This window comes from Aulonocara sp. 'chitande type north' Nkhata Bay, linkage group LG10 (assembly GCF_057382095.1).
Source record: "Aulonocara sp. 'chitande type north' Nkhata Bay isolate Kocher_YH1m ecotype deep benthic linkage group LG10, A_spYH_male_GT1.1, whole genome shotgun sequence".
Classification (NCBI taxonomy): domain Eukaryota; kingdom Metazoa; phylum Chordata; class Actinopteri; order Cichliformes; family Cichlidae; genus Aulonocara; species Aulonocara sp. 'chitande type north' Nkhata Bay.
Window position 1 is genome coordinate 34,983,566 of NC_141353.1, and position 13,403 is coordinate 34,996,968.

Genomic DNA, 13,403 nt, shown 5'->3' on the forward strand with positions numbered 1-13,403 from the left:
AACTACCGTCAAAACAATCAAAGCTCCGAATGGAGGTAAACTTCTCGGTTGTCAGTGTCATTTTTCTAAAAGCACAACTGAAAATACAGAGATGAGTGATTTAAAAATAGCTTTTATTGCAGCTTTTTTTTTTCTCCTCTGAACAAGCTGCTTTGATCACACCGACGGAAACGATGACCTATGTGCAACATTTGCAGCCTGGTGGGGGGGAATGCAGATAAGCAATCACGCGAGTTTGGTGACAGCAGAAAGATAACACAGAGACTTCTCCTAAAAGGAGGAAAAACAAGCGCAACAGATATAAATTCCAAATATGAAAATATTTCACCAACATAATTTACATTGATCCTCATTTGGTAAGTGTGACCAGTTGTGTCTTAGAGAATGTGGCAATGAGTCCCAGAGTTCAGCTGTCACATGAAGCCCCACTCCCTCCCGTGCACGTTTGTCGTCCCCACAGTCTTAATCCTCGTGGATGTTGAACAGCTTGGCCACTTCGTTCAGATCTGCATGCTCTTCTCCATCCTTGATGATCTACGAATAACAGAAATAAGCAATTACAACAACCGAACTGATATTTTGCTCTTGATGACACAAAGCAAAACGGCAGCACTTACCTTCCTTGCAACGGGCATTCTGTTAAACACGTTCCACAGGATAATTCCCACCACCACTTTGTCTCTTAGGTAGAAGATGACTCCTTTGCCATAGTCGTCTTTGTTCTCCACGACAGGAGCAGGTGTCACAGAGGCCACCGCGCTGGTGGCTGTGTCCTCCGTTTCACTTTCTGAGCGGATCCCAGTTCCTGCCGCAGATTTGAGAACACAGACTGTCTGACCCTTTGTCCTCAAAAATCTTTTTTTTTTTTTCTCTCTTTGCTTGAAGGAAAAGGTTGACTGCTCCTACCTGACTCTTCTGTAGCAGCTTTAGGCGTATCCTTGGCAGTGGCTTTAGCAAACACGCCTACTGTTGGTAGGCTGCTGTCAACAATCCCGATAGCCTCGTAGCCTACATCAGGACCCAGATCACTCCTGTAAGAAGGTACACGTGATTTACTGCAGTACCACATGTAGTTGAGAACAAAGTCAGGAATCATGCATAACATTTAGTAATTCTTTGCACAAAATGTCTCATGTGTTTTCAAAGTGGGGCTTGAAAGATTTCAAGTTTAAAACTGATCTGATATCCGATTCTACAAGCATGTAGATTAAATACATAATTAAATACAAAATGTTAAACCAGGTCATGTTTGGAAGTGAGAGGGGCAGTGTTGGCAAAAGTACAGACACTCTGTACTTAAGTAGAAGTACAAATATTACTGTTAGAAAATACTCTAGTATTGTAAGAAAGTTTGACTTTTTTACTCAAGTAAAAGTAAAAAAGTACAGGCTCAAAGTAAGAAAGTAAAAGGTAGCTCTTTGGAGGATGTTTCTATTTTTGTGCAAAGCTGATTGAACCTTGTGCTATATTAACAAAATGATAAAATAATATCAGTAGATGGAAATAAAAACCTTTAGTCTATTTTCTTCTAATTGTGCTCAGCTTGAATCTGAAGAAAAAGAAGGAAAATAAAAATATACATCTATTTTCTGTTGCCTTCATTGTAGAGGGTGACTGTCTGTAAATAGGAATATGTGTACAGTCATGAGTTAAAGTGGGATTCAGCAGGTGGGGGAACACTAAAATTGGCTGTAGTGGCCAATTTTGTGGGGAAAAGAATCATAACTCATCATCATAACTCTAATATAATTTCTACTGAGAACTCCAGTCCTTAAACTAGCAGCAAGTCTAAATCAGTTTAATTTTCAGCATGTTTCACAATATGAAAATACATATTGTCACATGTAGAGACCCAGTATCTTCTTAAAACCTACTGAGCAGTACTTTCCTTTAAATCTAACCTCTCTTCTTCCTCTCCTGTCCTGTCTTTCTTATCTTTCACCATCCCTGAGTGAAGTTAGACCTTTCTTTTCTCTCCCTGTGAAATACAGCAGCTGAACCTTTAGCTAGCAACACACTGTGCGACAAACTGCACACAAATAGTTTGTGTGTTTACTGATTTTTGTTGAACTGCATTTGAAATGACCTGACACTTAAAAAAATGTCACTCCCTTTATGCTCGCTCCTCTTCTACAGGGCTAGCTAGATGCTGAAGTACCGCAACACATGGACATGTGCAGTCATTGGTGTTGTGGCAAAAACAAAAGCCACCGTTCCACTTTCAACCCCTGACCTTGGCACACGCCATCTCTTTTTATGCAACATCCTCTGGTGATTAATCAACAAACAGGACTGCCTTTCATGTGATTCTGTTTAGGCTCAAATCAGTTTGATGTTTGGACGCTGGCAGTACCAAAATAGTAACTTACCCCCAAATGCATTAAACCAAAAGTAACACGTCTCTTTTGAAATGTAAAGAGTAGAAATTACAGATTTTCATTTAGAAATGTAGGGAGAAACCTAAAGTAGATACCTGAAAATTGTATTCAAGTATTTAACTTAAATGGATTTAACTTCCCACGTCTGGGGGGGGAATGATTCAATATTAGTATGTGTAAAAGTGTAGCCCTGCCTGCCTGCCTGCAGTATCTGGTATGACTCTCTTGTGAAGAAATAACAGCAACAAAATGTTTACAAAAATTGTTGATTGGTCCATGACATCGGCTTGGAGGAATTTTCGCCCATTCTTCTGTAAAGAACAGCTTCTATTCTGGGATGTCGGTAGATTTCCTTACACGAACTGCTGCCTTCCTCCATCATTTCTGGTGGATTAAGGTCAGAACTGTAACTCAGCCATACAAAGCTTTATTACTCTCCAACTATTCTTGGTACAATAACTTGTGTGCTCCGTGTCGTCATTTGGATGCGTGACCCACTTTCAGCTGAGATTCGGTTCACAGGCAGATCTCCTGACCCTTTGCCTTCAGAATTTCCCAGAAGAATACAGAATTCATTGCTCTGATGGAAAGCCGTTCTGGCACAGTCCCAAGCCATGATGGGCATTATGGTGCAAAGCAGCGTTTCCCTTCCTCCAGAAGCAAGCTTGTTTAAACCTCCAAGCTTTATTTTGGTCTGATACAAGCATTTCGAACAGCCTTCTGACTTGTCCTTGTGATCTTTAAGCAATGCTTATGCTATTGCCTCACTCCCACAGATATTCAAGGAAAATAATTATTTACAAATATAAAAGAAGAAGCCCTCTCACATCTGACTGCTATCTCACTGTCTGGCAGTTCAACTGTAATTTAACACTCACATTAACCGATGTTCCTTAAAGTTCACATCGCCCCTCCCTCCTCAGATATGCTACAATAGACAATTTCTCTCAATAATTAATTGTCATTGTCTGATTTGTTAATTCAGCTTTTTCTTTTTCCTTTTTTTAAAATCTACTTTTAAAATTTGTGCTAAAATCTGGTCAAGTTTTAGAGAATATATGTAGAAAACTAAAGGGTAGACAAACTTTGGAGCACCACTGTATAATTAAACTAGACAGTCATTTTGTGCCAAGAAGTGTCACCTAGGATTTCTATGCCAAGAACATTTTCCTCACATCTCTGTTGGAAGTAGTTCTGCTGAAGTGAAACAAATGCCAGCTTTTTAAAACTTTACTGTCAAAACAGCTTCCTGAACACTGTGTGTATGCTTATATACCTCAGACAGCTCCCATGTGAAACACAAGCACTGCTGAGGGCTGTAATCTTCAGTGACAAACCCCCACCGCTGCTGCCTGATGAGTTTTAAGACCTGAAGTGATGTCAGAGTCACCTGACCTTGACAAATTGAAAGGTTGCACAGAGAGCTTGTACAAAACTGCAGAGCCGGCCAGAACTATGCTTCGTTGATATTTATAGGGAATCTGTTGGTACATCTCTTTATATTTTACATGCAGCATTTGAGCATAAACAGATGAACTTTTCAAAAGTTACTGACTATACTTTATAATTATATAAATATGAAGGACTAGTTAATGGAGCTGTGGTAGTTGGACAAATGTTCCTGTGTACTTTTTCTTGGACTGCAGTGAACCCATGTTTCAACAGTGTGAAGACAATGTTGCCTTCATTATATTCTGTAAGTATAATAAAAGCACCACGTCTAAATCTGTCAAAATGCTGTTTGTGGTGACAGTTTCAGTTTTAAACAGGGAGCCATTGCCCAAAGTGCTCCAGAAACTGTTGATGTTGTTTCTTATGCGCTCTGTGACCTTGTCTCCCTTGACCTGCTGGAACAGTACCCTGTTTTGATCAAGACCTCCTGATTTATAATTTAAGCACTGGCTTTTTCTCATCTGTGTAAGAGAGTTCAGTGGGGTGCATCAGCACACATATATACACACACATATATGCATGCATAGTTAGTGAGGCAAGTATAAAGCATTTTATTGCAAGATGGTATTATTTATTTTTTATCGAATTCTGATGAACAGAGATGACTCTTCAGGGGTTTAAAGTCTCTCTCGGGATGGATTTAATGTCCCCCAAAGACATTTTAATGGTTAATGGTTTTCAACTTCAAAGGAATCATGTATGTTGATCTGACCTCTAAAAGGATTACATCGGAGTCCCTTGCACCACTGCACATGCTCTCTGATTTAAATGCATTCAGTGCAATCAAAAATTAAGACTGTTCTCGCCTTCACAAACTCTTTCCTTCATTTCCATTTAAAAGAAGTTTTCATGGTTTGCATCCACAGGTCTCATTTGGGGAGGGGTGAGAAAAAAAAAGACTTTATAGCCCATAGTAAGTAGAAGTAGTAAAAAGTATGATACCTACCAGAACATGGACTGATGCCAGTAAGGTTTGTTGGCTCCCGTCATGTTCTCTCCAGCTAGTCTACCACTCACAACAGCGTGATCGTGGTGTTCCACACGTCTGCGACCCAGTCTGATGTCATAGAAACACGCAGCATCTCCTGCCTACATCAACAAGAATCGATTGGGAACATGCAGTATGGCTTAGATTATGCAGTTTTTATTTCATGTTAACAGGAAATGACAATATTTTTCTAAAACACAACATTACATTCAAAATAGGACATTGGCATTACGCTACAATTTTAATTACACTGTTTTATATTAGGACTAAGACTTGATTGAGCCTGAAGAGGGCGCTTTAATCAAAAAGAAGCGCACAATCATCATTGTGCATCGGTTGGTCAAAATGTGGTGGATTTGGTTAAAACAAGCGATAACAATTATTCCTGTGTCCAAAATGATCAGTGAAACTAGAGGTATGAGCACAATGGGATAATAATTAAGTTAAGACTTTCCCACAGGTTTGAAATTTCTACAAAAGTACTCAGCATTTTCTAGGATTTTATAGGCAAACCAGCAAAGCACAGCACAGGAACTTTTAAAGAGGGATTTTTAATCACAGCTCTTCAGGATCTTGTTAGCAGAAAACATCGTATGAACATTAACTTACCACCCAAATATTGGACCTCGCTTGCAGCTCTGCGTTTACCCGGTAGCCACCAAAGTCAGAGTCCACCTCCAGACCTCCTGAATTAGCAAGGTCAACATTTGGCTCTAGGCCAACAGCTGTAACAATGTGATCAGTTTTCACCTACAAAAATAAAACGATAGATAATAAGCAGCTTATAAATAAATTCAATGTCCTGATTCTGTCAGAGTTTGTGTAGAAATCTGAACCTACCAATCTACCATCCTTTAGATGGATTTCTAATTTGTCATCTTTGCAGGTCACAGACTTCACCAAAGCTTCTGAAATAATCTTTACACCCTCTATGAAAACAGGCAAGACATCATAATATAATGAGACACATAAAGAACATTTTTTGTCTTTGGAGACTTATATGAAATAAAGTTGGACCTTTCTTGACTTTTTCTGTTGTCCAGTTGCTCAGATACTCGGGTAGCACTTTTCCCATGTTACCCTTCTCAGGGAACATCTGTATCACCTCCAGATCTGACTCAGTAGCTAAAAAGAGAAAGAGGAAGAACAACAACTAAGAAAAGAGTTACTTATGCTGGACATCAGTGTTCTTATCTACTCTGCTAGTTTCTCAGCTCGTCATCTGTTCTTACATCTCCTGCCAAGGGCACAAGCCAGCTCGCTGCCCAAGAAGCCACCTCCAATGATAGTGATGGATTTTACATTCCTCGAGACCTTATCCAGAGATCTGAAGTCCTCAATCTGTGGGAAAAACAAAAAACAAAAACTGAATTTAGAGCAACAGTCAGATTTTTTTATGTAACACACAGTAAGACTTCTGTCTGGAAAATCTCAATGCTTGTAATGATCTAAATCAAAAAAGACAAAACTTTTTTATTTTCATTTTAAAATAGTTAATATTTCCTTCGTGGTATGCCTTAACACTCACTCCAACAAGCTGTATATACATACTATCAGCCACAGATGGTTAGAGTGAAACATCTCTACCACCCCCTTGTGGCTACACACTGACCTTGCGGAACAAAGTGGTTCTCCTCATCACTTCCTCTCCTGCTCTTTCAATGACTTGGAGATTTCTTGGCACACCACCTGAGAAAGATAAAATTAGCTTCTACCAGGTTTAAGTGATAAAAACAGACAAGAAATAAAACAAGGGAGTTTACCTGTAGCAATCAAACACTTGTCATATGAAATCTCAGTGTCATCGTCCAGTTTTACTTTGTTTCCTCTCACATCCATGTGAACCACCTATAAAAAAAAATAAGTATACCTCATGAATAACTTCTGCTTTCCAGGTTTAGACATCATAACACATAATGCTTGCAAATCGGTCAATATAATTACTTCTGGTCTGAATACTTCACTTTTATTCAGTATAATTTTATTCATATACTGAATAAAATTATGGAGACTGAGGAAAGAAAACCATAAATCTACCTTTTTCCCAGTGAGAACAGCCACTCCTCCATTTTCTACACTATCCAGCTCTTCTGGGTTAATGTAGAATGATGACGGCTGGAAGTAGATGCTAGCAAATAAATACAAAAGTATTAAAATGACTAAACCACTGAAAAAGAAAAAAGCTTCTCAGAAATGTTTATAGAGTACACATTCCGTTTTTTACGACAATACCAGGTGTTTAAAAAAAAAAGTCTATCACCTCTTTGTAGAGAAACTGCAAGATTTGTTTGGTATTAACATTTATTAAAGGGAAACAGCAGTAAAATAGAGACGTTAGTAACAACCAAATGTTATAAGTAAGATCATCAGGGATGTCTCAGTGTTCCTGCAAATTTTAAAGATCAGAATGACTGCATTTCAGACCGAGCAATGTTGAAATAATAAATTATAAGCAGACATTTATAAACAAGCCATGGATACAAGTTTGGTATACAATAGCACAATAGCACATTATTATAATATTATAACTGTTCCAAACATTTTGCTGCACACTGAGCCTAAAGAAGTCTCTTTAGGCTAAATTTGGGTGACAGTGCAGTGCTTAGTAATGTCGCCTCACAGCCAGAAGGTTCTGGGATTGAACATCTAAGCTTGGCAGGGCCTGTCTGTGTGGAGTTTGCATGTTCTCTGCTGTGTGAGTTCTCTCGGGGTACTCCAGCTTCCCCCCAGTCCAAATACAGGCCTGTTAGGTTCACTGGTGAATTCAGTCTGAAGTACGTGTGAATGAAACCTTGACTGGTTCTCTGTGTTAGCGCTGTGATAGACTGGCAACCTGTCTGGGGTTAACCCTGCTTCTCGCCTGAAGTCAGCTAGGATAGACTCCAGCCCCAAGTGGCTAATAAAATGGATGGATGATATGTCGGCAATGTTACATTTGGTAAAGGTCTACTGTACGTTATCATAACTCTCTTATTTATTTGCAATACATGCATCCATCTATTTCCATCTAATATCAGCAACTCATTACTGTGGGTTAAATAATTCATTGTAAAATGTGAATGAGGTTAACCAAGTTCTTTCACTGGTACAGCCTACATTCAATTCTCTCTGCGCTGGATGTTAGACATAAACTGCCTAATACAATCTGCAAAATTAACACCTATTTTTAAGGAAACAAGATATTTTAAGACTTAATTTTGCTTTATTTTTTCCCTTTTTAAAGAACAATGGAAGCCCTGTGTTTAAGTCTGAAGAAGGCACAATAGTGCCAGAGGAAGCTTGAATTTTTCAATAATGTAGCAAGACACGGCCAAGGACAGACAGATGCTGAGACAAAAGAACTGAGAGCACTAAGGTTAAATAGACCAAACACACCTCCTTTCTTTTCCGTTCCATTGTTTGAAGCGCAGAGTTTCTGTCACACTGGGATCATCAGAGAACCACAGCTCTTTAGAAAGAGGAGGTCTCATATATGGAAGGTCTGGCTCATCAGTCACAATTAGTACCTGGCAGTAAAAAAACAAACAAAAAGACTCATATTTACCAAATTCAGGTACAACTAAACAAGTAACAAAGAGAATTCAAAGTGAACATGGGGGCTTTACTGACCTTGGCACCGGGGTCTCTGGCTCGAATAGACCGAGCAGCAGCAAAAGAGGCAGTACCTCCACCAATGAGGAGATAGGGGGCATGTGAGGGCAGCTTGAGAGAGGCAGGTGTGAAGCCCACGGCTGATTTTCAGATGGAAGAGGAACAGCAAGCACAATTCAGAGTGAAAGTAAGACAAAAGAGGCTCAGAGTAACTCTGTCGATTCCACTCCCTCACTGGTTTCGTCAGTGCATCTCTGAATGCTATCTTTGTGGCTATTTTATCTGGGGCTGTTTTTAATCTTACTTACATGGCAGCAAATGAGGTATCATTTGCAAAATTCTCAGCTTTTCAATATAGACAGTACGCACAAAAAAAAGAGAGATGATGAAAGTATGACACACGCAAAGAATCTGTTGTAAAACACATCATCTCAATTTAACAAATCCAACAACATATTTTTAACACGTGGAAATTTGCTTTGCCGCCTGCCTGCTTGCACTGACCTGCTTTTGCCAGTTGATGTCATCATTTCTAATACCCAAGCATATAAAGCCTTGCATGCTCTAGATATTTTTTATATTGCTTAACATGCATGGTAGATGAAGAGGGAAAAAAAAAAAAGTATGCAGACAACCTGGAGGCAGTTCGGTTGTTTCACTGGTGGCTACTGCTTCAGTGCCTGATGCTGGAGGGCTTGGCTCCTGGGATGAAGGAGCTGTTTCAGGTTTTGGCTCAGTGGTGGCTGAGAGCGAACACACAGTTAAAAATAACTTTGAGTAACATTCAGCATATAGAGCAAGAGACAATCTGGTTTGTGGTTCAGCGAGAGATTTAAAACAGTCTCCAATTCAAGTACAGTCTGTAACGCAGTTTGCTTTAAAGCCTCAAAATCTGCTACTTACATGGAAAATAAAGTCAAAGCTAAACCATGCGCTATGGAGTCAGCTGATTAAAAGGCTCTTCTAACACCTTTAAAAACAAATTCCTTTAAAAAGGTGTCACTGCGAACAGCATTTAAGCGCTGCACTTAAGAGGCCTGGAGGAGATCTGTTTAAATGTGTCAAGGTTACAAAGATTTACTTCCTATTAGTTATTAACATAAGTGGAGGTTGATCAGTAACCGACTACACAGACATGGCAAAGAAATCACTCACCTTTTGTCTCAGTGGTTTCTACAGCTAAAGGACAAAAAAAAATCAAAAAGTGAAATTCAGAAATTTCTCAGAGGTTAACAGTAAAGGTGAAAGTTGTCTTATTAACCAATAGTTCCTAAAAGCTGCTCACCGGGAGGCTGGGGCTGGATGGGTGTGACTGATTCTTTTGCAGCTGCTTTTTGTGATCTGGACGAAAGTTCAGTGATACGTGCCTGATATCTTTGCTGGTCTCCTTTCATAGTATGGTACGCCTGTAAAAAACAGATAAATTGACTAAGTTTAGTCACTGACAACTTCAATGATTGCTTCATTTTGTCAAGCTGTCCAATTTTTCCAGTCAGATCTGGTGTCAACGGTTATCTTTCGGTCATGAGCAAACAGGCAGTGGAGGCCTTTAAACTAGGACTGGGTGATAGAGCCATTCAACCATTTTCTTAATTACTTGCGCAATCTGGGATATGCTGAGGCAGTGGAGTATATCCCAGCTCACAGAGGGGATCAGGCGAGTTACAACCCAAACAGGTCACCAGTCTATCGCAGAGCTAGCACAGAGACAGACAACTGCACACACACGCGCATACACTCATATCGACACCTACAGCCAAATTAAAAATCACTAAATAACCCAACATGCATGTCTTTGGACTGTGGGAGGAAGCCAGAGTACCCACAGAACCGACACTGGTAGAAAAAACGCAAACTCCACAGAGGAAGGGCCCAGCTGGCTGTCAGAATCTGCTGGAGGTGACAGCAGATCACTCCCATCACGGTTGTTATACAGATTTTTTTTTTTTAATCTATCCATATAACTGCTCTGCTATTCAAACAAGCTTAAGTAAAGCCAACAACTAATAATTCATACTCTGAAAGTAAACATTAACTTCATGCATCTGTGAAAACAATCAAAAGGTCTGATTTGCTAAGATGACACGCTACAAAAACATGTTCTTTTAAAAAACACCAGACTGTTGACAAAAACAGTAACTTTTATTTACAGAAAACAAAAGTTGGAGGTCACACTGCGTGACTTAAGTGTTGTAATGTGTTATGTGGGATCAAAACTCATCGACTAAAAATTCAAAGTCTCAGAATAACACAAACTAACAAAGCAGCCATTGCAGCAGTGGTCAAACAACTCCTGTGTTGCGTGAAGTAAAATTACTAATTTTGTTAATGGAATCTGGTGGAGAGTAACAACTTGATTTCTTTTCCAGTGAAAGCTGTACTTTCAGGTGGCTAAAATCCACGTCGCTGTTGACTGTGTCTACAGCAGTACATGGATTTTAGTTTTTACTCCGAGTAACACGGTGACTGTGGATCTGAACCTCATACAGGCTCACTTCAAAGAAACTGAACCATCCCTACTTAACAGAACATAAACCAGCTGCTTTTAACACTGCCTATTAAATAATGTTGCTTTTATATGGGGGTGGCTGTAGCTCAGGAGAGCAGGTCATCTACTGAGCTACAGCCACCCTGTGGAAGGCTGGTGGTTCGATCCCTGGCTCCCCCAGTCTGCATGCCAAAAGACCTTGGGCAATATACTAACCCCAAGTTGCTCTCCAATGCATCCATCTGAATATGGATCAGAGTATGAGTGTGTGTGAATGTTAGCTAGAAAGCACTTAAAGCATAGAAGAAAGTGCTTGTGTGAATGGGTGTGAATGGATGTTAATGGGTGAATGTGGCATGTTGTATGTTTGAGTGTTCCGGGAGAGTAGAAAACCGCTATATAATAATCAGTCCATTTACCATATAAAATACAGAGATATGCAGGCCTTCTAAATATCTTGTATTGGCATTAAGCATAAAAATATAGATTTGTTTTTCTTTTGTCCATATTGCTCAGCCCTTAATGTTCAATTTACAGAAATAAAGCCCAAGAAAAGGGGTGGAAAATCATTGCTCCAATTAATAAATTTGCACACTCTCTCTATGATGATAAACCAAGCTTACTCACATATGCCACGCCACCAATGGAGGCTGCTCCAACCAGGAGGGCATACTTTAGATTATCCCCACCACCCCCTGGCAGCCCACTGGACATGTGAGCTGTGGGTACATGTGTTGGTATTCTGCCATTGTTCAAACCTGAAACAGCAAACCAGCACACACATGATTAAACACTGATTAAAGCTACAGCACTCTTAATTATGTTCACAAACGTTACTAAATCAGGGTTCAGTCCTGCTTCTAATAAAAAGAAATTGCCAAGTAGCTACCCGTTTAATACACGCTTAATACATCTGTGGATGCTGACAGTGGAAAAGGACTGAGTAAATATATGCTCCTGTGCTTGCCCTCATCACACCTCTAGGGTTTAAGAAAGCGCCTTAAATTACTTTTCTATAAAACAGAGACAATGGCAAACCTATCTGACTTGCGTTGCAGGTGTTATTCCACTCTAAGAGTAATAGGTATAACGTGACATATTATTATGAAGATTAATGTACATTCTAGCAATCTACATACTGCACAGGACTGGGCTTATCATTTCTGGGTCATCAGAGACTGCAAGACCCCATGATTCAAATCCAACACTGGGCCCTTGCATACGCTACAAAGCGTAAACGGGCACTGAACATGGTGTAACACCTGTACCAGCACTAGACACGTGAAAAACATGCTTGCTGACGTTATCAGTTAACGTTGGCGCTTCAATCAATGAAATGAGGTGCAGTTTAAGTTAGGTCGTTACTGAAATTCCATCTTGCGTCGTTAACGTTTGCTAATTAGCTGAGTTAGCATTCTAATAACCATCCAAAGGTCACTGAAATTTACGTGCGCTAAGCTAACAGGGCTACCTCCCTTGTGGGTTCATGTTTTGCTGCTACAGGCAGTGCATGATCAAACCGAGGTCAGCTAAAAGGAAGACAAGTTACTGTAACTAGATACTTACCTGCTTTTCTCACATTCTGCCGGCACAGAGTTGATGAAGTTCTAGCCAAAGGAGCGAGCTTTTTCCACACAGTCCTACATTTCAGCATTGTGGCTCAGCTCCCGGTTTACTCGCAGACTTGTCGGATAAAAACACAAGCCGGTTTACCCTTAATTTAATTCCAACAGCCTGCAGACACTGACAACTAGCTGCACAGCACCACACACCAAGGCCAGGGACAGGTCATACGTTTCTGGGGAATGATGGGTAATTGTAAAGACGGTAAAGACGCCTAAGATTGGTCGCCCCTAAAAAAGAAGAAGAAAAAGAAAGATGGCGTCGCTCCTGACATGAATGACAGCAACTCTGTTATCGCAAGTAGCAGCTATACTGAACTCTTTCATTCAAGGCTCTTTGGTAATTGCGCGAACCCCCTTCTTGTTCCTTTCTTAAAACAACTGTAGTCAGAGTCTACTGCTGCCCCCTGCATGTCATTTAAAGTAATACTACAGTAAATTGTTAAAAAACTTATGAAAAAAGTTATGAAAACAAAAAATGAGGTTGTGTATTCATGCAAAACACATTTAAACATAATAATGAATATTATTTATATATTATTAACGCAGCTAATGACTTAAAGAATTTCAAGAAATAAAAATCTTTTTAAAATAATGTGCTTTAATGAATTTAAATATAGTCCATGTATGAAGGTTTATTGTAAGTTATATAAACAAATCTTTATTGGGTTTTTACTGTCATAATTTATGAGTGGTAGGCTAGATTTCTAATAATCTACAGGGAGTGCAGAATTATTAGGCAAGTTGTATTTTTGAGGAATAATTTTATTATTGAACAACAACCATGTTCTCAATGAACCCAAAACACTCATTAATATCAAAGCTGAATGTTTTTGGAAGTAGTTTTTAGTTTTAGCTATTTTAGGGGGATATCTGTGTGTGCA

General features: G+C 39.5%; 1 protein-coding gene across 1 annotated transcript; it reads right to left on the bottom strand.

The window, feature by feature from the left end:
* Positions 1–96: 96 nt before the first annotated feature.
* Positions 97–12,800, bottom strand: aifm1 (apoptosis inducing factor mitochondrion associated 1). The gene is made up of 18 exons (XM_086309670.1): positions 12,464–12,800; positions 11,525–11,655; positions 9,695–9,815; positions 9,565–9,588; positions 9,045–9,152; positions 8,428–8,549; positions 8,194–8,324; positions 6,856–6,946; positions 6,582–6,666; positions 6,431–6,507; positions 6,051–6,159; positions 5,836–5,943; positions 5,659–5,747; positions 5,428–5,568; positions 4,777–4,919; positions 907–1,031; positions 618–805; positions 97–534 (listed from the first exon to the last, which is right to left on the bottom strand). Exons 1-18 carry the CDS (start codon positions 12,549–12,551, stop codon positions 463–465), a joined length of 1,953 nt encoding a protein of 650 aa, XP_086165796.1. The 5' UTR covers positions 12,552–12,800; the 3' UTR covers positions 97–462.
* Positions 12,801–13,403: the final 603 nt, after the last annotated feature.

Excerpts from the sequence above, each read along its gene's own strand:
- aifm1 (XM_086309670.1), bottom strand. The coding sequence starts at position 12,551 with ATGCTGAAATGTAGGACTGTGTGGAAAAAGCTCGCTCCTTTGGCTAGA. Across the intron at positions 9,153-9,564 it reads AGAAACCACTGAGACAAAAG|CCACCACTGAGCCAAAACCT; the intron begins GTGAGTGATTTC and ends GTTCGCTCTCAG. Across the intron at positions 6,667-6,855 it reads CTGTTCTCACTGGGAAAAAG|GTGGTTCACATGGATGTGAG; the intron begins GTAGATTTATGG and ends TTTTTTTTATAG.